The following is a 26,479-nucleotide window of genomic DNA, read 5'->3' as shown; positions in this document are numbered from 1 at the left end:
AGAGGTTTATCTTGGTTTTGATAACAATGAGAAGGCACCCTCATACCAGTATATGTCAATTAAGGACACAATTAAAATGTTGTATCAGCATTTTTCAGATAGTTTTAATTTTGAACCATCAAACATTGAACATATACTCAGAGATGTGCATGATGGGGAAGTCTACAAGTCAAATACCCTTTTGAGCAGGAGGGAAAAAACATTCACAATAATCCTTTATCAGGATGCATTTGAGGTAGTAAAACCCTTGGGTTCAGCCAAGAAAAAGCATAAATTGATTGGTGTATACTACACTTTAGCCAACTTTAATGTTCACAATAGGTCCAATATAGGTCATATGCAGTTAGCTCTTTTGTGCATGGAGAGTTACCTGAAAGTATTTGGTGCCCAAAATGTGTTGTCAAAACTGGTTGGACAAATCCGAGAGCTGGAGTCAGTTGGTATAAGAGTTGGGGAAGATGATTACATCAAAGGGACATTGTTATGTGTAGCAGGAGACAACCTTGGATCTCACATGTTAGATGGGTTTGTAGAAAACTTTAATGCTAATTATTTCTGTAGATACTGTTCTATAAAAAAGGCAGACTTTCAAGAGTCAGATGGTTTAGCTAAAAGCTGTAGGAGGACAATAGAACTCTACAAGCACTCTGTTCAAATTCTCATGGACAATCCAGACATGGCAAATCATATGGGCATAAAATCAGACAGCATTATGACAGCATTTGCAACAGAGAAACACTTTTTTACATATGATCAGTTAAATAGGAAAATTGAAAACTTTCTTTATAAAAGCACTGACGCTTTAGATCGTCCATGCACTGTAAAAGATCAAAGTAACAAAGCAGGAGGTCAAGCTATACAGAACTGGGTTTTTATCAGACTTTTTCCCTGTTGATTGGATCATGGATTCAACACACTGACAGTGTTTGGCAGTTGTATTTGAAACTGAAGGAAGTCATTGAAATTATATGTTCTCCACGCATATCTTTCAATCAGATCGCATATCTCAAGGTTTGCATTGAGGAATATATCTGCGATCGAAAGTCACTCTTTGCTCATACACCACTGCGTCCAAAACACCACTTCCTCACTCACTACCCTGAAATGATTTTAGCTTTTGGTCCCCTGATACATGTTTGGACAATTAGATTTGAAAGTAAACACTCCTACTTTAAACAGTGTGTGAGAAAATTTCACAACTACAAACACATCACTAAAATTCTAGCATGTAGGCATCAACTTTTGCAAACCTATCACTGTTCTGGTAGTTTGTTTTCAAGTGAAATTCGCTGTGATGATGGTATCCTTTTTGTTACAGAAAATTACTGCAAAGATTTCCAGGAAGCTGTTAAAGAAAAGTATTTTACTGGGATGAACACCATTATTTCCAATAAACTTGTGTACAGAGGAATAAAATATGAGACTGGCATGGTATTGGTGCTATCATTTGCAGGAATTGACAGTCATATTAGAAGAGTAGGCTATATCAAAGGGATTCGTGTCAGACTCAACTGTTTTCTTTCTATTGCATCTTGGGAAGTCTCTTCCTGTTCCAACACTTGGCCTTTGTGCTCTGATATTTGAAACATTTTCAATTGTATGTGTTAATACATCTGAACTTGCAGATCTACATCCCCTCAGTGAATATACAGCTTTCGTTGAAACTTACATTTCTTTGAAACACAGTCTAGAGAAATAATGGCTGATCCCACTGATGGACTTACTGAAGAAATAATGAACATTTTACCCAATATTGATGACACGTTGCTCCAGTCATTGATGGGAAGATTAATGTCATTGGGTGTAGAAACTGTTGATGATACAAGACTTCTACAGGAGCAAGATCTTGAGGGGTTTTTGAAGCCTATCCAGATAAGGAAAATCCTCACATCTGGTAAGTCGAGCACATTTTCTTGTTGATCTTTTTCATCTGTGTTTAGATATTGTGTCCCTGTATTGTTTTCCACAGGGGTTGACAAATGGAATGCCCATGGCATGACTTGCCTGGTTTTCTTTTCTTATGGCGAGCTGACATACTGAGCCAAAATCTTGTTTATTCTTTACAATAAATTCTCTCAAAAGCATTATGATTTAGTGGACAACTAATGTATATGTCAGTCAAGTGAATGTTTGAGCCCTATATGTATTGTAGATTGTATATTTTTTATATATTAGTTTATATTATTTCATTACAATAACCCATTTTGTTTACGGTGGCTGACAATAAAGCCAGATGAAGTTAGAACTAGTAGAAGTTTCTTACAATTGCTTCAGTTAAGTTGCATTCATATAATTCTACTAATACATACTGAATTTGTATTGGTTTTTTTCAAGGTGGGCAAGTGAATGTTCAACTTGCAAAAAGGTCCTCATCTCAATCTGAACCTTCAAGTCCTGTTTCTGGAACAGCATCGATGTCTCCTTTAAGCAGGTTAGGGTCACCAAGCCCGATATTCTCGGAGAACAGCACCAGCACAGATCCAAACTGGGCTTACAAGGTTGATATTCCATGGACCAAAATGGGCAGATATATAACAGGTCAGATTCCATCATGTTGCTAATGCTCATTATCAAAGTTGTATTCAACTCATGTTCGAAGACTAGATTGGTCAGCAGTCATTTTATTATGGTGAGTAAGTTGTCAGTGAAATGTGTTTTTATATATTTTTAAATTTTCTTCTGCTTCAAATTAGGAAATTTATATACCTTGTTAACGATATGCTCTTTCTTTCCTCCACCAGATCCATTGCAGAAAGGGAAAAGACTAATGCCTGATGCCAGGAGAAAACTGGGAAGAATCATTGTTGATGAAATCAGAGAGAGGACCTTTCATGCGACAAAAACACAGTTCAGTGTCATTGCAAAGAGAATTGTACAGAGGTTTCCAAAGAGTCTAGAGGATAGGATAGAAGATATCGTTGTAGGTACAGGATATGATTCATTTGCAAAACAGCTCCTTAACAGAAATGACAATCTGAATAGACCAATGGGAGTGAAGATGGGTGTGAAGACAAGTGACGTAGGAGAATCAAGTGGGAACAGAAATGATTCTCAGGAAGTCCAAGTTGTGGGAGAAACGTCAAAGAAGAAAGTTGATTCTTATGGATGCATGAACTTTTCACCAAGTTTGAACAGCGATACAGCAGAAAGTTTGGAAGAAATTAGAGAAGACATGTGCAGAAAGTACAACAATCAGAATCCAAAGGATCATGATTGGGAGATGATAGAAACTCAATTTCGTGATACATACAGCTTACAGAGATACAATATCAACGAAGGAGAAAGCGTCAGGGATCTGTTGACTAAAAAAAACATTTTTATTCACAGAGAGGGGTCTGTTTCTCCACTTCAAGCTACTGGTTTGGCTGGATATCAGAAACACAATCTGCGAAGCTTTTTCTAAGAAAGCTCACAGACTGAACAAGTTTTTTAAAACAGAAGAATCTGGTATTTGTAAAGAAGCTGATCAAAAGAGGCTAAAGCTCAAAGTGCAAAGGACAGTGTTATTGCTTGGCTACCTGCTAATATCCTTGCTATCATGAAGTACTTCTCAGAGAAGAACAACTTTTCTTGACAGTTGATGTAAGAACTTAGAACTTCTTTAGTTATTAGTCGTTTTACAATTTTGGGTGTTTGGGGAATAACCTTGTCATGATATGTATTTTAGAAAACAAAAATGGGTAACATGTCCAACCTTACCAATGAAAACCAGCCTCCTATCCAAGAACAAAAGCTTAGTGTCTTTTCACAGTGTAGTAGCTGCAGCAAGATTTATTTAATAACATGCTGAAAAGGATAGATGTTTATGAACTTCATGTGTTGCTTTGGTACTGAATATATTGTTATACATGTACCTTCCAGGACACGTTTACCAGAGCTGAAGTTGAAGCTGCAGACACAGATGGCTTGCCACGGATAGTTTGCTCTGGTAAATTTTGTGTGAGATGAGTAATATAGCTTGTACAGCAATAACCCAGTTTGGGGCAAAAGCTCTCTCTTAGCGCTTGATTCAAGAAAAGCACGCATTATCTAAGGGATACACAGTCACTCTTGAGTCTTTACCCTGAGTTCTCAGATAAACAAAATTTCTAAACTAATTTTGTACTTTGGTAGAATGACTGTATCAAAGTTTAGAACATAACGAATAGAAAAGAAACATATATTTGCATGTATCATTCATGTTACAGGCAGGAGTGTTATGGAGGCCAAAAAGTTCAGGATTGTGGTTGACAGAGTGGTGGTGATGTCTGACCTTACAAGCTTTATAACATCCCTTAGTGCCCTGTTTGCTCTCTTTTACATTCTGAACATTCAGTACCAACATGGAGCATCAGCTACCTTAGAATTCATACAAAGGTGCGTACCACTTGCCAATTATTGCTTTTCGTGATTATTTCACTACAAAATTTCAGTTTTGGGTGATTCAAATAGCTTCTATGAAAATGTTGCTTGTTATAGATGAAAGTGTACTGCAGGGCTTGATTTAGTGCGTAGTTACTTGCACTGGTGCAACCCAATATTGCAAAGTGCAACCTAGTTATTTGTCTAACATTACAAACATAATTATGTCATTATGTAAACTTTGAACAATTCAATAGTATATTTATTTCATTACTATTGCACTAAAAGCAGTGCAACTGGAATTAGGCTGGTGCAACTAGTTTTTTTCTTAGGTTGCACCTGGTGCAAGTACAGGGGTGGAAATAACCCATTGCCCGACGCCCGACGCCCGAGTCCAGTGTTTTTTTCTGTCGGGCAAGCAAATTTGTATATGACACTGTACCAGTGTCCAGTTGACTTTCCAATGTTAATTATGTTCTTTAAGTAAAAAATCAACAAGAAAACAGCTGGTATAGTGGAAAAATTATCAGGGCAAGTGATTTTTGCATGTGCCACTGTACCGGAGTACACTAGCAATTTTAAAGTTATTTCCACCCCTGAAGTAGGTTAACACCTCTTTAATCAAGCCATGTACTGTATTTGACTTTGTGGCTCTACTACTAAAATCTGCCTGAGGAAGCAGACTGTAAAGGAATGAGATTTGGTTTTTCTCATAAAAATTTCTTTGATCTCAAAAGTTAATGTTTTTAGAGATCATTCTGAAATTTGGATTGATGTTCATTTTATATTGTAATGGCTAAGGGAAATAAGTTATCTATTTTTATCCCGTCACAAAGGTTCAATATTTCTGGATGAAATTTTGCACATAATTGAAATTGTTTGTTTAGTAAATTTCCAAAATATAATCATAATAGATTCAATAATTCATTCAATACATTTGTCAGAACACAACCTGTGAACCTTTTCCATGTTTGACACATTTCAATGGTTTTAAACAAAAGTTTTTACTACTAGATTTCTTTTTCCTACTCCATCTGAACAAATGGAAAATAATATCCAATGATAATCACTGCTTCTATTATTCATTTGATAGTAGCACCACCCTACTAACTAGTACCGAGATAGCTAAAGGTATTGCGGGCCATTTCTTTATTCAGTGTCATTGATCCTTGGCAAGTACAAGTCAGCTTTTGTGGTCAGGGTTTTCAGCTTGCAATAGAAGTATTAGTATTTTATGCTGATCTTCACTGAATCTGCTTCATGGTTATTGTTTCTATGAAATAACACACACAGACTATTTGTTTTACTTTCAGATGTTTCGTTGGAATCAACCCAGACAGGGGCAGCAAGAGTGACCGAAAAAGGAAATCTAGTTGTGCTGAAAGTGTAAATGCCAAGGTTCTGCGACTTATCAACCAAATGGCGAATTTTGAATGGACTACCTGTTAAGTTGTGAACTGTGACTGTTGTTACTGTTATCTCACTTGACTGAAAGGACATGGTGATTCATGTACAATTTATTTGGTGGAAGGTTTCCAAAGTTATTGTGAACCAGTTATTGTAAGTTTGTTTTTAGTGGCACCTCAGGTCAAAGTGAAGTTTTGGCATAGTGTGTTGTCTGTCCACCCATGAACGTCTTGTCTGAAGAGAGCTTTATGTTTATGAGACTATTTAGAACTATGACACATTTGTATCATCAACATTTTCTTAAATGATGGTTTCAGAATTGTCAGGTATAATGGAAAATATCTGGTGAGCAGCACTTTTCATGTAAAAAAGATTCATTGCAAGTGAGACAGCATTATAATTATCTTAGTTTTGACATGGCTCTGATGGTGTGCAAGAATGCAGAAAGATGCATATAGAGTTAAATTGTTCATTGAAACAGTTGACATAATATGTTTCTATAAATGAATCTGTTGCAATTGTGTTGGTATTGAGTTATGCAACTGTTAGTGACATTAGTTTGCATACCATGCAAACAGGCTAGTTGCCTACAATCATACTAAATTACTGCTATTAGAGAAATTAGCTTTCATATATTGCAAACAGGCTGTTTGTTTGCATTTGTATTGAGTACATCATGTTGAGATTTAAATCACTAGACTTTATGGATCATAACTAAATGATGATGTACTAAGACTTAATTGCTGTTTGCATGATTTAACTTTTCTTTCATGGTGTTAATTACACTATTTGACACACCTTATTGTTCCAGATGTAATAATAAAAATTCGCAAACCTTCCTTCTTTGTCATGTTCTATGTATTTCAAGAAATTCGTGTAGTTTTAGTGTTTTCCTTTTCATGTTGAAATACAGAATTAATGTTAATTTACAGAAGGACTGTGAATTGCAAATTACATTTGGAATGTTAATCCACGACAAATGTTTGGCAACCATGCTGCCAGTTATTTCGTCATAAATTTACAGAATGTCTGTTAAATTACGGAATCACTGTAAATTACAATTTACATTTCGAATGTTAATTCACGACAAAAGTTTGGCAACCATGCTGCCAGTTATTTCGTCATAAATTTACGTGGGAATGTTTTACAGTGTGCATGATGTGTTTAGTTAATTGTGGTTACGGTTTATTCACTGTCGCAGATCGTGCACTGATCTATCGGAGGTAACTCCACATTGTGTATTTCCTTCTTGATAAATCATGTTTAATGAAAACCGAGTGTTCTGGATATTTCCCAATTACTAATTCATTTTAATATCAACTGTCACAAGTGGTGACCCTGAACCTGACGATAACAGCCAAAGGATTCTCCCATCAAGGCACACAGGTCACTCTTATCCTTGACCAGAGAGGCACATCACAATGATTGTTAAATGAAGCGGGATTTTCAGTTCAAGTCTGTATTTTGTCCCGATTAATAGGATCGGTTGGTTAATATGGCTGATGCTGTCACTCTGTGCCTGTTGTGTGGATCGATGTCCATGATATGGATTGTCTGGTTGACTGTCAGTTATTATTACTCGCCAGTGGAAGATAATGTGGTGTACTATTTCTCACGGCAATATTACACTAGTGTAATATAAACTAGGCGTATCACATCATAGTTATGACGTCCCACTGCTATTACCTCTATCACAGTGGTATTGAACCTTGCTGAGAGTCATCCCACTGTAGGCAGATTCTATCAATTTATGTTTGAGAGTAATAGACAGAATACTAAAATTGCTTACGTGAAATACCAGTTTTATCTAAACTCGTATAATAAGTATGGTATTACACGGAAGGCCGTTTGGTATCCTCTACCTGTCTGGAGATGAATTAATTACAGGCTACTATCATAAAACTTGCATATTGCCAACTGGAGAGAAACAGCAAATGAACAAAACAAAGAGTTTGTTAGAACTTACCATATGAAGATAACCACTGCGCCCACAAGGATAAGGTTAAGTACTGTTACAACTTGAATGATGACCTGGCAACTGCATGTCGGTACCACACCTGGGGTAACGGTTGTGTGACTGCTAGAGGTAGTACCTACATAGTGATATATAAACACATTAATGAGAACTTATACATACAAAGTCCTCAACGTTGAATAACAAACAGAAGGGACGATAGCGGTTCAGCAGTTCCACACATCTTGGTAACATTCTACAAATGACACTCTGGACATTGTACATCTATTAAAATATAATACAGCTTTTGCATTAAGTGTATCAAGATAATATTGGAAAGAGAATTTCACATTTGTCATCGTTCACATTACATGTTCAGCTTCCTTTCGTTTGAATTAATGTTTTAAACTTCTCTAACCTTGATGGACGATGGTAATCCCATTGTAAATCTCACAGAAGACGCCGATGTGATTTTCTATACATCCCAGAGTACAGTGTCCGTTGTACTGATTACAGATGTTTCCTAGGCAATGTTTGCCGCACGGTTCATCACACTGGTCACCGTACACACCCACTTTGCATCCTTCGAAGCATTCTCCAGTTTCTTTGTCACAGAGCACTATGCCATTTGGAAGAGGATGACAGTTTTGAGAACAATTTTGACTACAACCATCCCCATATTTTCCAGGCTCACATACCTCTTCACCTTGAACAGTCAGATCTGAAATATGTTGAAGGTGATCAGCATTTCAAGTTTTGTCAAACCACAGATAACATACCCTTTCAGACATATACTTCAATGATTTGTTTGAGTGGCATTCTAGAAGTTGGTGGTATAGGGATGACAAGACTTTATGGATGGTCAACTTCTATATTTTAACAATGGCGACGTTTCGGTATAGATTCTTACACCGTTTTAAAGCATATAGGGGAATGAAGAAACCAAAGTAAAAATCTTGAAAGCTGTGAAATTCAGCTTTTGATGGACTTACTAGATCTATAAGAAATTGTATTTAATTATAGTTATAAGTAAAACTCATATCTTGTATCCAGAAAACTAGAGTGAACTCGTACTCGAATAGATTTAAAACATCTAATATTTTTTAATATCTATTTGTTCAAATTACCATGCTTCCAGAAGAAAATATTGTTACGTGTTTATATATGTTTATTTATGTGGGTTATTTGTTTGACAACGTCAAAATTGGTGCACAAACAATACCACACCAAGTTGATTTTCACTAAGATAGACTTGGGACAAGTCAGAATCTATCCTAGTATTTGTCCTCTGTTAGGATATCCTACCGCTATGATACTTTTCGAGAATAATGTAGGACACCTATCCTAGACCCTAGGATCAAAGTTCAGTTATCCTAGGGCTAGGATCCTTTCGAGAATAGGGGCCCAGAATACTAAACTCTCCTCCCTGAAATACCATTATTTTTTTTATTCTAAACGCGTGAAAGATTTAGTATCATACTCGCTTTCGCGCGTTTGATTCTAAACCATTAACTCGTTTAATTTCAAATGGTATTACACGGAAGGTGGTTTAGTATCCTCTATGTCTCAGTGTTGTTCATACAGATCTGGAAGGTACTACAGGGTGATACAAGTCTATTGGCTATCTACCATATTCTGACAGTTGACAGTTGGAGATTGCGTCACATCTCACTTTACATCTCAAGTTACACGAAAACCAGCAATTGTGTGAAAATCATTCTTACGGTTGATACTCAGCCTGTTACGGAAACTCTACCACTGTAACATATGTCATATTTGGGATTACACTTACTTAGTTAAGTTCAGATTTCTAGTACTTTTTTGTTGGGAACATTTACACTTATCAGAGGGGTACACAAAGACTACCAGTTGTCCGACTTCATTTTGTTTGGGAGCGGGTTAGCCGGCTGACTTTGTGTGCTGGCGATTAGGTGCCTGACTCTGAGGGTGTGGATTGGAATCCCGAATCCCGGATGGGACTCAACTCAACAAAAAGTACTAGAATCTTTCCCCGCATTGCATATCTGAAACAGCAATTACAATACTAACATACACTGCGTCAAAGGACCTGAAACATATTCAGTTTCACATGAACTGATACATTTAAACTGAACATAACTTTATAACTGCATCAAATAGCTCTGAGAATGTGAATCACTCACATACACACTCATACACACATTATGGTTGCATAATAAACCTAAAATATCCACTGGTTAAGTTAGTTATCAAATGTACACTTCCTACTCTAGCTCAGCAGTAGAACTGAAAACTGATATTGTCAACATTCACTTTCAAGCAGTAAACACAACTTTGAAACACCTGATTTCGTTTTGACTTCAACACTGCGCACAAACCCTTTGTGATCAGGGTAAACTTTCTCAGAGCTATTTGATACAGTTATAAAGTTATGTTCAGTTTAAATGTATCAGTTCATGTGAAACTGAATATGTTTCAGGTCCTTTGAAACCTACAATAAACAGAAACATGGAAACCAGGTTGAAACCTACAATAAACGAAAACATGGAAACCAGGTTGAAACCTACAATAAAAGAAAAAACGGAAACCAGGTTGAAACCTACAATAAACGAAAACACGGAAACCAGCTGGATCCAGCTTGGAGGAGTGGGTAATGAAACGCACTGGAAACCAGCCGGAAATGGTGCAAAATTCAGTTTCAGTTTTCATGTACACCACAATGAAACTATAGGAAACTACATGGAAACCAACTGGAACTGGTGGTTTCCATGTCGTTTCTTCTTAGTTTCAGTGTTCCGGAAACCAACTTATTTTTGTAGTGCTTTTTAGCTCGTTAACCATTTTCGTTAGGTTCGCCACAGCACCTTTCAGTTCACCGTTTTCCTTCCTTATAGTGAGTCCAGATCTTTCTCCACATTTTCGATTTTTAAGTTCAGTTTTTCAAAGTTCTTGTTCATTTCCTGTCGCATTTCTCTAATTTCCCTCACCAGTTCGGAGACACAGAGTCACCTTCAATAGTAGTCTGTTTTTTTTACGGCGGGCCGGGGTTCTTCTCCACAGCATTGCTGGTTACGAGGAGAGAAGGGGAGCAAGAAATAAACACAATCTCAGTCTTGTCCGGCAGCACGCCAGCACGTGCAGCACGGGGTAAAACATGGTTGCCTTGCTACGAGCTCGTCTCGGCATGAAGCCAATAAAAATTGACTGGGAATAGCCTATACGTTGTCGGAACACACATACATCGCACCCCATTGTTTTCCCGTGTAACTTGCGAAGTTTGTTTGGTCGACGAATATGTGTTAGCATTTTCGAAACAGTCAAATTGCATTTTTTGACCGGAGTTCAAATTCGTGCGTGTTGACGAATTGCCTGCAAGGTGGCGCCCTAGCATATCTTTAAAAACCAGCATTCAATCTTCGACAGAATGAACCGCAAAACGTTTTGCCATGATTTTTCCTGAACGGTCATAAAGGGAGATAACTAAAAATGACTCAATTTATGATAAAACGAACAAGTGAAATACAGAAACATCTTATTTTGTTTATATTTCTATTGGCACAAAAAATACGAAATGATGGCTACAATTTTATCTCTGTTTATACTCATAATTTTATACGGCAACTCTAAACTTTCCAAGCGATCAGCCGTTTGGCAGCCACATTCCATCTGAGGTCAAGTCATTGTGCAACCAGTGTCTACAGAGTGTCACGTGACAGATTTGACGGGGTGTATGGTTCGTACACCCTGGCAGATCCGCCTACATGCTTTGGCTCCACACAGATAAATGTTTTGGGGGAACAAAGTTTCAGTATCCCAATGAAATTAGAAATGAACAGATGTAAGTGTTACACACTTGATTTCATCGGCTTGTTATGACTCCCAATGAATAATTTGGCATACAGATACTAGTAATCTATTCAAGTACCACCTATATCCAGATGTTGTGTTTTATATTTTGTTTAAATTGAGTGAGTGAGTTTAGTTTTACGCCGCACTCAACAATATTCCAGCTATATGGCGGCGGTCTGTAAATCATCGAGTCTGGACCAGACAATCCAGTGATCAACAGCATGTGCGTCGAACTGCGCAATTAGGAACCGATGACATGTGTCAACCAAGTCAGCGAGCCTGACCACCCGACCCCGTTAGTGGCCTCTTATGACAAGCATGGGTTACTGAAGGCCAATATTCTAACCCCGACCTTCACGGGTGGTTTAAATTGAGAGATTATTATGTATATCACGTCCAAAGGTTGGATGTCGATCTGACACAAAGTCGTCATCGTAACAACTGTGGCAAGTTGCATTGTGTTCCTGAAGGTGACGATAACAGCCAAGTCAAAAGATACTACAACCAAACCATACTTCACTCTCGAGGGTCATGTCCAAACAAATGTGTCATTTTTGTAAGGTAAAGGATTGATTTGATTGCTGTTTGGCACCGCACACAGCAATATTATAGCTGTAAATAATGGACCAGAAAATCGAGTGATCAACAGCATGAGCATCGATCTACGCATTTGGGATACACGTTGACAAGTCACAAGCCTTACCACCCGATGCCGTTAGTCGCCTCTTGCGACAAGCATGGGTCGCTGAAGGCAAATTCCAACCCGGAACTTTACAGGTCTCAAAAGAATATCAAATCATATTTGAACTCTGCAAATATTTACTCTACGACTATTTCAACTGGTGCGCTGATTTAGATGATGCATGATACTGTTAACGCGTAGATAAATGCTGGTAAGTCAGTCACTGGATTGTCTGGTCAAGATCGGTTAATTACATGTAGGCTGTGGTTATATAGCCAGAAACATGAAGGGTACATCAGTAAACAATAAACAAACAAAGAACATCGCATGACCTTTCTTGACTAAACACACCGTGTTAATTAGAGTTTGTGTGGAAATGTATTTCCTCAAGGGGCAGAGGGGTAGCCTAGTGGTCCGATTATAAACATGGGTACATTGTGTGAAGCCCATTTCTGGTATGCCCCGCTGTCATATTGCTGGAATATGCTCACAAAAGTCCAGAAACTCTCCGCATTGTGGACACTTTCTGACAAGGGATTCGACCAAATTAAACATGCAGTTGTTATGAAGATATGCTAAGGATGAAAAAATGTTTTGGAGTTTGTAAATGAATGAGTGTATGTTTATAAGCATCATGACACAAATCTCAACTCATTTGGACTTAAATCGGCTAATTTAGAGCAATATTAAAAAATCTCGCCGGCAAAAAACATATTGGCCCATGGGCGAGAATATTTAATTTTACTCAAAATACATGTTTTTCCATGTGTTGGAGGTTGTAAATGAATGAGTGTATGTTTATAAGCACCATGACACAAATTTCAGCTCATTTTGACCTAATTCGGCTAATTTAGAACGATATTAAAAAAACTCGCCCATGGGCGAGAATATTTAATTTTACTCAAAATAAATGTTTTTCTATGTTTTAGAGGTTGTAAATGAATGAAAGTTCGTTCATAAGTATCATGACACAAATCTCAAATCATTTTGATATAATTTCGTGCTTTCAAGTTTACACAGATTCCCGAACGTTGGTTGGTTGAGAGAGCGGTCATGTGATCTAAATTTCAAGGTTCATTACTCTTGAACCCCTCTAATCGTTCACACTTGTGTAAACACCGTTCATACGTGTGTGAATGTTTTTCGCTTCGGTTTCAAGGACCCCCAATAATTGGTGATACCAATTTCGCGAACGAACCTGTTTCAATTCACCCCAAGTTTGGCAATGTCACTACCAAACGGATTGCCGAACATTGTTCCTTTTCACAGGAGTTTAATGTCTCGCAGTTTGCGGGTTCATCCGGCAGTTTTCTGCCCCGAGGTCTGTTTAACAACTGCTCAATAAATTTCACAATAAACAATCACAAATAAATAGAATACAACAAGATCTGTTTCCTATTCGCCACGCCGCACAACTTCGAAGTCGGTCAGTGTATTATTATTGGTCAAACAAGGTATTTACAAGTGAAAAGGTACAATGCCAGTTTGTTAAAATGGTATTGTTATTGCTTCTGATATTTGTTTCTGTTTGATACTGTTATTGATTATACTTATTAAAGCAGTTTCAAACCTCATAACGAATTTGTTGTTATATTTTAAAGATCGAATACTTTGAGAACTATTTCTTCAAGGGTTGGGATACATGTGTAAAAAAAATCGCTGTGTATACAAACATCGCTGCAATACGCGTCGCTCTTGAACCGAATGGCATTACAACATTTTACAGGTATTAAAACACACTAAACAATGATCATCTACAAGTGGGTGGAAAATTATGTGTAAACTTCAAAGTCGCGAAATTATAAGAATTGAATGTCACTTTGTGTGTTTTGCACTGAAAAATGAACGATGTCAAAGCGTTCAAACTCGCTCGTTCACACGAGTTTGAACACCGCTTTGACATCGTTCATTTTTCAGTGCAAACACACAAACTGACATTCAATTCTTAATTAAATCGGCTAATTTAGAGCAATATTAAAAAATCTCGTCGGTCGGAAAACATTTTGGCCCATGGGCGAGAATATTAAATTTTACTCAAAATACATGTTTTCCCATTTTTTGGAGTTTGTAAATGAATGAGTGTATGTTTATAAGTGTCATGACACAAATTTCAACTTATTTTGACTTTATTGAACTAATTTAGAGCGATATTAAGAAAGCTCGCCCATGGGCGGAAAACATTTGAGCCCATGGGTGAAAATATATTGTATATATGTATATATGTATATCATTAAAATCATGCTTTTGTTGCATTTAGGATGACACGAAAGAATTACGTATTCAAACATTCAGAGTTACTTACAGCATAAAAACACAACTGTTCCATAAATCCTCATCCACATGGCCATGACATGAATTTGGGCACCTCACCTATAAATAAATTAAAAGTATTTATTATCGAAACTCACAGCTGAGATGTGTTTCACACAATAAGCCTGGGTTGGGTGAGATGGATAAGTCGAAGGACATAAAATCTCGTTGAAAAAGGAGTTGACGGATAATATGCTTTGTTTTTCAGAGTGGATTCTCCCCTGGCAATGAAGGTCAATGCTATCCACTGTGAGTAAAATGAGTTGAAAGAGCAGAGGACTAAATAAATCTCCCTGAAATACATGTCTTCTATTTAGAATTTGAGAGCCTGACTCTTCAAAGATCCAACAGTATCTGCACCAACAATTTATCCGTGAAGAAGACAACATTGATATGTTGAGTAGTATGCATCTCACCATATTTTGGTTCAAAGTATACAAAATCTCCATTTGTTAGTCAGAATTGGTCGCTCTTTTGACTGAACACGAAATGGCCATTTGAATAATATCCTGAATAGATATACTATGAGATAGGTTTACTGTGTTTCTAAAGGTGGACAACACGGGCACCCGTTTGACAGAAATTGAACATTAAATCACTGTGTGGTAAATCACGTACAGTTTTAAAAGGAAAAGGACGAGTAAATCGTAACACATTTCTGGAAAATCCTAGGATCTAATTGTTTGGTTCTTTTTGGGTTTTTTTATAAAAACTTATACAAAATCCATGACAAGACAATTTTTAATATATATGTGTGTGCATGTACTATTAAAGAAATATATTAATCACTTTTAAAAAGTTATACAGTAATTTCGTCATAAATTAGTTAAAACTCATTAAGCCCGAGAGCCCCATCACTACTCAACACCTGGAAGCCCTCGCTGATTGCCCACTCTCTGTGCCGAGACTAATTAGTGCTAATCACACCTGATTTCCCTGGCAGGTTTCGGGGATCACAGGAAACTGTCTAGTCGTACAAACAAGTCCTGATTGTTTAATTGTGTCGTAAAGATATAAGTTGAAAGAAATCCGGTGTCAATACATGTCGTGTATTGCAAGCTTTATGTAATTTTATTGCACGGTTCTCTTGTAGACCTCTTGTCAGCTTGTACATTTATATTTTATCACAATATGCATACACATGTATTCTTTGTACGTAACAGATGAGTCAGACGTTAACAAATTCTCTCTCTTTTATCATTGTGTGAGGTTTAAATTTACAAAACATCTATCACAATGACATACTGTAAAGAAGAATTTACTTTCATACTTTATAATCTTCGACGAAAATAGAGGTTTTGCCGATACATTTCTAGTGTTTACGAATTATTTTAATGAAAGTACTATAACGCTAGTCTGTGACTAACACAAAGCACATTCATAGCATTGCACTTTATTTCATACAGATTTAATGCAGAAGAAAACATACGTGACCATACCAACATACATATACAAAATGTATACTACATATTCCTTGCATAGACATAAAACAAAGAGTCACGTGATAGGGCGTCATCAAATTTCCCGAATAGAACGTTCGGTATCTCAACTGTTCAATGTAGTGGCTGGTCATATGTTATCTGCGACCAATCGTATCATGAGATACCTGTCACAGAGGAAAGGACAGGTGACGGGGCGTGGGCGAAATTTCTGAAGAGCACATTTGGTCAATCAGCAGCTTGGATAGAGATTGGTTATTAGCTATATCCTTGACCAGTCGTTTTGCTGGGTTTCGGCTTTATCAACTCAAGCTATCATGTAACGTTTGTGTATTGTAAACATACACACTGGTAACGATGTATGAAATGTACACATAAGACAAACAGGAGTAGATAGTCACTTTGGCGAGTTTATTTGTCCTCATTTTAGTGTTTTTCGACAAGTAAAGCAAAACGATTGAAATCCAACCACTGAGTAGAGGTAGTATTTATTTCCATATACATTTTATGCACACAACTAGTAAATAAAACATAATGGTTTGCAGTACATGTAAATGTAATCTTCACCTTGATACGAATGACTATCCAAACTAAAGTACACCTATTACAGAATTCACGAGGTGACACTATACTGAATTATTATAGTGTATAAAGTTGCAGTTGACACCCCAACCCCCAATATTTATGAAGGTGGGCGTGCCTATATCTTTACTGAATGCAAACGAGGTTCATAAGATTACAGATGTGCATGCATGTATAAACATCACAGAGAGGGGCGTGACTCCATAAAGCAAGATGTCCAATGATATAACAGCGCATCTGTTTATTTTACACTTGTCACGGGACAAACCTTTCAACAAGGACGTAACTACATATGCATTCTACCGGAGGCTGTTATTTCAAGGTCGAAAGAGGCGTTCAATTATGTCATTACTGTAATCTGCTTGAATGATTATACGCATGTATCGATACCGTAACTGATATACTATCCAGCTTTCATTGACGATGGATCAATAGAGACTGAGTTGATTGATACACGTGATAATTGCACCGGATTTGATAATTACACAGATCAAATACAAACGTTTTACAGAATGCTCATGTAAATTGCATAGAAAACTGACAATTCAAATCAACATGAAACTTTCAACAGCTTGAACAAAAATGCTTGAAATACCTTTGTATGGCTTACATGTAATAACTTATGATATTACTTCTGTCCATGTGTGACAATGTTTTGAATTACCAACTCACTGTCTTTTGTAACAAACGTAGTAAAACAGTTCATTGTTGTAATAATAATAATAATAATAGTCCATTTATATTGCACGTTTATCCATGCACATTGCATGCTCAAAGCGCTGACATATTACCCCTGGTCAACGAGTACAGAACACTCCATGTGGAGAATACAACCGGTCGCCTGTCAGGCACTCAAGGTTCAAATTCAGACTACCATCGTATCATACCAGGTACCCAATTTTACTGCTGGGTGAACAGAGGCAATTTTGAACAAACTCACTTGCTTAAGGTGAGTCCACATGCGCTTCGTTGTGGGGCAGGACTGAAGTCCTAGAAACTTTCAGGAGTCAAGCTGCCAAACACGGTCACCCATCCGAGGACTGTCCGCGACCAACGTTGCTTAAAGGTCACATGCAACGTAAAACACAACTTTGCAGATTCTGATACCTTTCGGTATGGACTTACCGAAACAAAGCGTCAAAAATGCAAATTCAACTTATAAAGTTGAAAAATAACGCGATGAAAAATAACGCGATGAAAAAAAACGCGCGAAATCGGAGTTCAAACGTTTCACTAATTTTCCCTAGACTTTTCTGGGGAATACGGGTTTCAACAGCTGAGCTGCGCTCATAGCACGTGCGCAGTGAAATAGGTTCGCGCAACTTGGAAGCGGGCTGTCTGGTGAATACTCGGTGAAGGCTTTGGTGTGAGCTATTTTCATAATGTTTTGTTGATATCTCACAGGCGCGAGCTTTTTTGTATGTTATGACAGTAAATAAACTGTTTATATAATTTCATTTGTCTATTTCACCACTCGTTCTTCTTACCGAGTCACTTTCTCAGTTCGATACTTAAAAGCAATGTCATTATTTAGAGTTGACACAATTTCTAACTGTGATATAGATATGTCGCTGTCACAGACAAAACTCAATGTCTTGTTTTATTGACACCTGTGTGTCTGCCTGCCTGTCTGCTAATGACAATATTCAATACACAACTGCGATCACTGACGACATGCAATTTGAACTTAAAACCAATCAGGCTATACACCATAAACAAAACGCATTGATTTATGGCCCGAGTTCGGTCTCTGTCACATTATGTAATTACACAGACAGGCAGGTGTGATACTTGTACATATGACATGTTATGATGTCTGTTGATTGCAAAATGTTATACACAAAAAAAATGAGCATGTATTTACAAAACCCAACTTTCTATATATACACACACAATTAGCCGCGAAGGCGGCATCTGCTGACGAACCAGCCGTTACGCTTGAGTGCACACCCACCCGCTCTGACTGGGGTCGATATCCCGGCTGCTTCGTTTCGAGGGAGGAAAACCCAAGTATAAAATATTGCACTTTTGATTTGCGATTATACGCTTATAATTTTGTTTATTTGTTTTTTTCATAATCAGCAATGCATATTACATGTCATGAATAAGTGATAATTGTGTTTTAAATATGTTTGATTTTTTGGTTGCATGTGACCTTTAACTTCAACTGATTGTGACCTGAGCTCTACGCACAGGACCACACACTGACATGTATATATGTATTCGATGCAAAGGCGCGACTTATCACTTTATATTCGCTTAGGTAACATTACGAACTTTAGATTATGGAAAACAACTAGCAACAATTCAGTAAACTTCAAATTAGTAGGTTGAATTATGTTTAATCTATTCGAGCTTGGATGTATAATTACTTGTGTTTATACATTATGTTTCAGTATATGAAACATAACAACGTAATGATGCCTAAAAGTAAATTCAAACTATTCTATTGTGTTTGAATTCTTTGTATGTCCTTGAAATTTCGTATATTGTTTCTTATTTATTAGGTAGTTGAAGGAAATATAATTCTTAGTAACCTCTAAACCATTACATCTAATTCGATCAAGGTGCATACGAAGTATTTTAGTATCCATTTTAGAGCTGTGTATCGTGGTCTAAGTGGCGAGACGATATATCCCGATACCAGTTTACTTAGGCGAGCCGATATATCATGAAAGTATTGGCAAGGAACCTGCGAGACGATTATCATCACGATACAATGGTGGCGATACGATACGTATCCCGATACTTTACAATTTCTAATAGCAGAACATATATGATAGATAAAATGACTTTATCTTTAAAATCTTTATTTCTTATACAGCAGATCTTGTGTTACATTCACACACACTTAAAAAGCTGTTCATTTAATAAAGTTTCAGCATTTAATGCTTTTAAAGTACAGTCAAACATATTCAGTATACTTTGATCTAACATATATAAGTTTGAAACCCAAGTTTCCTTTGGGAAAGTGTGTTTCTGCACCGATGATTTCATAAACAATTGAATGTAATTTATATCAGAATTCAGAATCACTGAAAAACTCTTAAGTATGCTTTCTAAATTTTATCTTCTTTGTTCTCTTTCTTAACAAAGCTAAGACGTCGTTCGTATGTTAATAAATGGTGTTATTTGTCAAACAACTAAAACATATTTCAATTACTAAAGACAAGTATTCTACAGTTCACAGAGTTTGAAACATGTTCACACTCTTTCACTTATACACCAACTCCTTTGTCCATGTAACAAAGATAACAGACACAAACAAATTCCTAAAAGGTCCAATTTGTTTTTAAAATTCAGAAGAATTTCAAAGAGACTCCCTTCCTATTCCTAATGCAAAACTCCTTACAACTTTAACTAGTATTGAAGTTGTATCGGGGGATATATCGTCTCTTGTGGCGATACATCGATGTATCGTGGACCCTTGCGATATAAATATCCTGATATATTGCCTAAATGTGTTTTGTATCGATGCACTCGTATCGCGTAGTTGACGATGCAAACATCGATACTATCGATGAATCGTTACACCACTAATCCATTCCCAAGGAAGAGTACCAGGCACTTACCTCTGTAAAAACATCATAATCCCCTTTCTCGCCGACATGCGTTCATTTGCTAAACGCTCTACAAGCCTATGATAATGATTAGCAATTGTTATCAAAACACTTTAAATACTTCTTCTGATTGATACTAAAGGTGGGATCTCTCGTAAGAAAAGCTAACATTTGCTCAGTACTGCTAAATTGGTTGAAATAATATGTACAGTGCGATTTTTAAAAGTACAACACACATGTGCGTCTCTCGCTGAATAAGAGGTGCTTTCTGTTGACGACTGTATGGGGCTCTCGCTGTGAGAAACTGCTAATTACCTGCCCCATAAACACGTCACTCGCTGTGAGGAGCTGATTAATTTGCCCCATATATGCGTCTCTCGGCCTTAATGAGTTAATACAATTTACTGACCTGTTTTACAAATTACAATATTGTATATTACACATCATAGGGATTATGTACCTGTTGCAGTTCTGCCTATGTTTCATCTAACACATGTCAAAAGTGTACTAAAAGTGTCAATTTCTGGTGTGAGTTAACAAGATTCTGTTCTGTGAATATCAGCGTCGTGTTGTTGTCTGTTATCTGAAAATTGAATGGCGCTTGCTTAGTTCAGTGCACGAAAACAGCAAGCCAATGAAACGAGCGAAAACGTGTGACATCATTCCAAAGTGTCACTCTGAACTTGAGATATATGTGTGAGGTTTAGATTGTTTTTGACAGCACGGGCCAAGTCGGGCTGAACAGAGACTAAACACTTTTGATTGAGGCTATATTGTGAATGGAGAGAGGAAAGGGCTTCACTTTAACGAACCAGTTATCTCTACATGTGGCATTTTGTAACATCACACAGTGATATGTAGGTAGATATAACACTAATCTATGGATATAAACACATTTCAAGATACATGTGTGAGGTTAAAGGTGTTTTTGAGAGCCCGGGCCAAGTCGGGCTGAACAGAGACTAAACACTTTTGATTGAGACTATATTGTGAATGGAGAGAGGAAAGGGCTTCACTTTAACGAACCAGTTATCTTTACATGTGGCATTTTGTCACATCACACGGTGATATTGAGGTAGATATAATACTAATCTATGGATTTAAACACAAATCAGGATACATGTGTGAAGTGTAAGTTGTTTTTGAAAGCCCGAGCCAAGGCGGACCGAAAGCATGACTGTGATACTGTGTGGTTGTTGAGAATGTATAGAAAATAGGGCTTCACTTTAAGCAACGTATTTGCTTCAAATACAACGCTTTGACAACGGATTTTGTTTTCCGAGGACTTTATTTTCCTAAATCGTTGGGAATGGAGAGAGAAAAGGGGTTCACTTTTACTTTACTTTATGAAGTGGTATTTAGGTAGATATAATCCCATTTTGTGTTTCATGTGTATTAGTAAATATAAGCATATGCATACGCGCTGGCTATCTAATTAGGGCTGGTATTGTTTACAATGAAAACACATAACAATGTTTGTGTATGTGAATGCATACTTTGTTTTATCATTTGTAACATATTACAAAATTTTGTGATTTCAAATATTTCTTTTAATATTCATAATCATGTCGTATTTGCCCATTGACACTCGCCGATATCCACATCTCTTTAACATAAACATCCTGTGCTGATTCAGCCTGAGACAATAAAGGTTAATTAGGGAACCCCAATATCTTAATTAAGGACAGAAAAGCAGTCAAAACACTGTCACTTCCTGCCCAGGACCCCAGGATGTCACACGCTAAGAGAAGTAAGCAACCTTCCCCCATAGAAATATCAAGGAAAACACATAACAACAAGGCGGTGTCTTTTCTACGGGAATCTCGGTATGTAGTCATTGTTTTTGGGTGTGTTTTTTTTCAAATTTAACTATACATTTTCAATCAAACTATGCATTTGTGAAGGCAGGAAGTGTATCCACCCAAATGTGCAGGTTTCGTTTTAATATTCTTCAATCCATTTTTAGTATTACCCGGTGGCCCGGCCCGACTTTTAGGCCATCCCGAAATTGAACATTAAATCACTGTGTGGTAAATCACGCACAGTTTTAGAAAGAAAAGGACAGGTAAATCGGAACACATTTCTGGAAAATCCTTGGATATAATTGTTTTTGTTTTTTCGGGGTTATTTTATAAAAAGTTATACAAAATCCATGACAAGACAATTCTTAATATATATGTGTGTGCATGTACTGTTAATGAAATATATTAGCCACTTTTTTAAAGTTATATATAGTAATTTCGTCATATAATAGTTAATACAATCAGAGACCATATAATAGAGGGACGGCCCTCTAGCCAGTGCGCAAACCATCAGCGCTACGGCTTGTACTGCGCAGCCTATCCGGAAGCTGGCAAAAACGTGTGTTGACTTCAGTCATTGATTTCGCGTATTTTCATTGCAAAGGTAAGATTTGATTTTTTTCATGTATTCTCATGCCTATACTTACATTTGCAACAGTGCATTACAGGTGTATTAGTGGTGCTAAAGCATATATTTGTCTTTGTATTTGATGAAAACTGTCATGTGTGCTCGTCGTTCTGTGAGAACAATGGCGGAGGTGTAAATCGGCAAAAGTCCCGATTTTGATTTTCAATAACGGATACTAATTCCCAATGCAAATCCTTAGTTACCGGGTGTAATGAAAGAAAATAAGATAAAGATTTGTATAGGGGCATTTATCAGTCTGTATGCGTTCGCGTCATTCCTTATTTTGGCTCGTGCAATGCGATAAAATATGATGTTTTCCTCAAATATTTTACTCCACAACACTTGATTTTCGCGCTTTTTCACAAGAACAGCTTATTACTAGCATGTTTTAAATAAACATGTGAACATTCATTCGCGATTTCCTCTTTGGTGGTGGTACACTTTTTTTTATGGCTACGATCGGTATTTTATTTTTATGATTTTGGCGTAGAAACCCATATTTGCGTCAGATACTGAACATTTCAATTATCATGTAGCAGACGACATAACATTCATTTTGTTCATTAATATAACGTGAATATATATTTAAATCATTCTACAAAAGTCTCATTCACCTAATCGTTTGAAAAAAAAGTACATATTTCCATTATTGTTCATTTTGATGATTATATTTGTGGAAAAGGTCCTTATTTATCATGCAACAATTCAAATATTTTTCTGTTATCATTATTCTTCCTAATGAAGTTTGATTATGAGTTTACCTGGGCTTACACAGTACCTACAACCTGTCTTATGCAACAACAAAAATGAAAAATGAACTCATTATTCAACATTATATTTATATCATAAAATTATCATTTGTTTTGTAGATGCCCAGGAAAAAGAAAGTTTTCATCGGAAGGGCTACTCAAAGAGCCTACTATTAAGTACAATATTCCCATCTTGATTAAGTAGATATACCTTGTTTGAAAGAGCATTGGCAACCAACTATTGCATAATTTTAATTTCAAATTCAGTTTAGAGTTTATTTGCAACAGTTGAAATTCACATTTACTGTGTTTTTAATGAAAGAATATCTAAATGGTTGAATTTAGTAATACATCATTGTACATATAGATCTATGGTCCTATTCTACAATAAATACATTGTACATATAAGAACGTGTGATGTTGTGTTTTAATGTTATTGGTTGCATTTTCCTGCCAAGTTAAAGTTGACACTTTGCTGAAATTTTTTAATTGATAGGGTAATGTAGTACAGCCCATTTAACACATATATTTCATTGGCTCGGAGGCAAGTGACTTTAGTATTTAGTGGCTTCCCTTGAAAAAAACCAACAAGTGTCTCCAAACGGCCCAAAGCATAATCACTGCTAGCCCCAAACTGGCATTATAAAAACATTAACGCTCTTGGAAAATGTGAAATCGTGTTTCGTTGGGACTATAAACTTTATAATAAACACCAGTCAGTCACAGGCCCTCGTGTCTTTCCGAGGATTCATGATTTTAATAATATTGTTTTGAGATGACACCCAATTCGAAATGCTTCACAGTACAATACATAATGACAAGGCGGACACTTCTAGGGTGCACCCTACCGACTCGCGATGCCGATCGCTATGCTACCATCGCGATGCAATCGATTAAAACTTTATGTAAACATAATCATGGATGATTGGCCTATCGAGCAACACTCATGACACCTACCAATTCTTTATTGTTATTTCTGCAAGTCGATTGAAAACCAATTTTGACTCAACTAAACGATCTTGACACAAATGGATGACGATATGTCCGCGACACAAAGGGGTGTGGTCGAAGCAAATCCTCTGATTGGCTAACGCTTTGCAAATCTGCACATTCTTTATAAATTCGCGGGAATTTTACTTTCATCGACTGCTTGACCACACCCTCGCTTTTGTGCCAACGAATACTTGCAAGTAAATCTTGAGATTAGCCATGTGATGATCACGCTTAGGGAGCATCGGGATATTGGCAACTGTAATGTTAAAACTGCCTTTACCTGACTGGGTTAGTTTGATTTTTGTATTTTGAGTTTATATTCTCTGTCCTGTAAAGTAGTCTGTGAATTCTCCAAGTAAGTATCGAGGTCCAAGTTGGAATCATCCCAGTGAATGAATTAAGTTAAGCCCATGGCCATGCCGAATGTTGAAACAAATATTCCAGGCTTATGACGACACGCATTTCGCGAATGATACATGTTCTGCGATGTTGTCAGTTGACATGTGCAAATGAGAGATAAGATAAAAATTAAGATTATTGTAATCAGTTTAATGGAGCTGTCCATGTAATGCTTAACTGCCAAACGCAGCCGGTGAAATCCCGCTAAGGGAATTCACTCTCGGCCCGGATATTACGCAATATTGTTTACGTGGTTACCAGAGTGCTCATTTGCGAATGTCTGCGCATTTGTTGCGCATGTGTACCGGAAGAGGGAAGTTAGCAGCAGGGTGTCGATGTGTATCAGTTACATGCCAGGCCGTAGCGCTGATGGTTAGTGATAAACTGTTGGGGAGGGCCGTCCCTCTATTATATGGTCTCTGATACAATTTACTGACCTGTGTTTACAAATTACAATATTGTATATTACACATCATAGGAGATCACGTACCTGTTGAAGTTCTGCCTATGTTTCATCTCCTAACAAATGTCAAAAGTGTACTAAAAGTGTCAATTTCTGGTGTGAGTTAACAAGATTCTGTTCTGTGAATATCAGCGTCGTGTTGTTGTCTGTTATCAGAAAATTGAATGGCGCTTGCTTAGTTCAGTGCACGAAAACAGCAAGCCAATGAAACGGGCGAAAACATGTGACATCATTCTAAAGTGTCACTCTGAACTTGAGATGCGACCGATACTGACTTTCGTTTCACAGTCTTTAATATGAAACATCTGATAATCTGAGAATATGTCATTGTCGTGGATCTTTAAAAAATGAGAAGATATGCTATACAATGTAAAATCTCATTTTACTCGGGATCATTGCTTTTGTTTTCACCCCTAATATATTTCGATTTGATTTCTTCTAGACACTAGCATTGGGGACAAAATCCAATTTCCTATTTTGTCCAAAACTGTATGAGGGAATCCGGTGATGCATGTGTTGTGGCTGAATGTTAATATACATGATGAAATAGGCGTATCATGAACGGCCTTCGCGGAACGTGATTTTGTATACACAATCCAATATGGCGCAACACTTTCGCGTTCATGTTCGGGTTTTTCCTCAAACATCCCAACCGACTAGTTCTATTGTAGACGTTTGAGAAGTATCATAAGTCATCTATTTGCCGGTTTCGTCGGTTATAAAATGAAAACAGATAGTGTAAGTCTGCTTACCAAAGTTTCACTTCAACATCGACAGTTTCAGTTCAGGTCAGTAACGTCCCGACAATATGACTGTGGTAATATCACGTGATTCAAGCCTGTCCTTTCATTGCGCGTTTCTCCCGGCTTAGTGCAGCTAATGTATTTATAGCCTGCCTTGCGACTGACGGGTAGTTCAGTGTATAACATAACAATGAACACTCGCTACGCAATAACTATAGGCTTACTTCCGCTACTAGATTTCCGGTGACAAGCGAATACCCAAGAACCAGTTCTGGTGCCAAATTGCGCGACCGCCAAATATCACCTTACTAGATCGGACCAAGTGTACTACCATGCTTGACTGTCACAGCTGGTGACAGTCGGAATAATTGGATCAGTTGGGGACGATAAGATCGAAAAATTATTATTCCTTCAAGGATTATCGGTTCCTTACTGACAACCGACAACCATGAGTCAATTCGAAAACATATGAGTACCTTTCTTTAGCTATAATATATTTTTGACAACCAGTGCAGTTCTATCGCTAAACGTGTTTCTTCTCAGTATCGCGGACAGTGTTTGTCACAAAACATATTTCGGGAATCAATGACATGGTTAAC

General features: G+C 37.1%; 1 protein-coding gene across 2 annotated transcripts in view; it reads right to left on the bottom strand.

Moving 5' to 3' along the window:
• The window catches only part of LOC124269904 (platelet endothelial aggregation receptor 1-like), a 34,475-nt gene extending 8,481 nt beyond the window's left edge, over positions 1-25,994 (bottom strand). Inside the window, exons 1-4 of one of the 2 annotated variants that reach the window (XM_046704948.1) lie at positions 25,890-25,994; positions 14,515-14,582; positions 8,121-8,423; positions 7,715-7,841 (exon numbers count right to left, since the gene is read on the bottom strand). In XM_046704948.1, the coding sequence (XP_046560904.1) occupies positions 7,715-7,841; positions 8,121-8,423; positions 14,515-14,560 (476 nt within the window). In that variant the 5' untranslated portion in view covers positions 14,561-14,582; positions 25,890-25,994. Of the gene's footprint in view, positions 1-7,714; positions 7,842-8,120; positions 8,424-14,514; positions 14,584-25,889 lie in introns of both variants that reach the window. The other variant, XM_046704950.1, reaches the window with a different exon arrangement.
• Between the last annotated feature and the right edge of the window lie 485 nt (positions 25,995-26,479).

The sequence above is a fragment of the Haliotis rubra genome, unplaced genomic scaffold (genome assembly GCF_003918875.1).
Source record: "Haliotis rubra isolate DU_JTF1 unplaced genomic scaffold, ASM391887v1 Scf1486, whole genome shotgun sequence".
NCBI lineage: Eukaryota > Metazoa > Mollusca > Gastropoda > Lepetellida > Haliotidae > Haliotis > Haliotis rubra.
The sequence above is the reverse complement of the archived record's forward strand: the minus strand, read 5'-3'. Positions and strand labels throughout refer to the sequence as shown.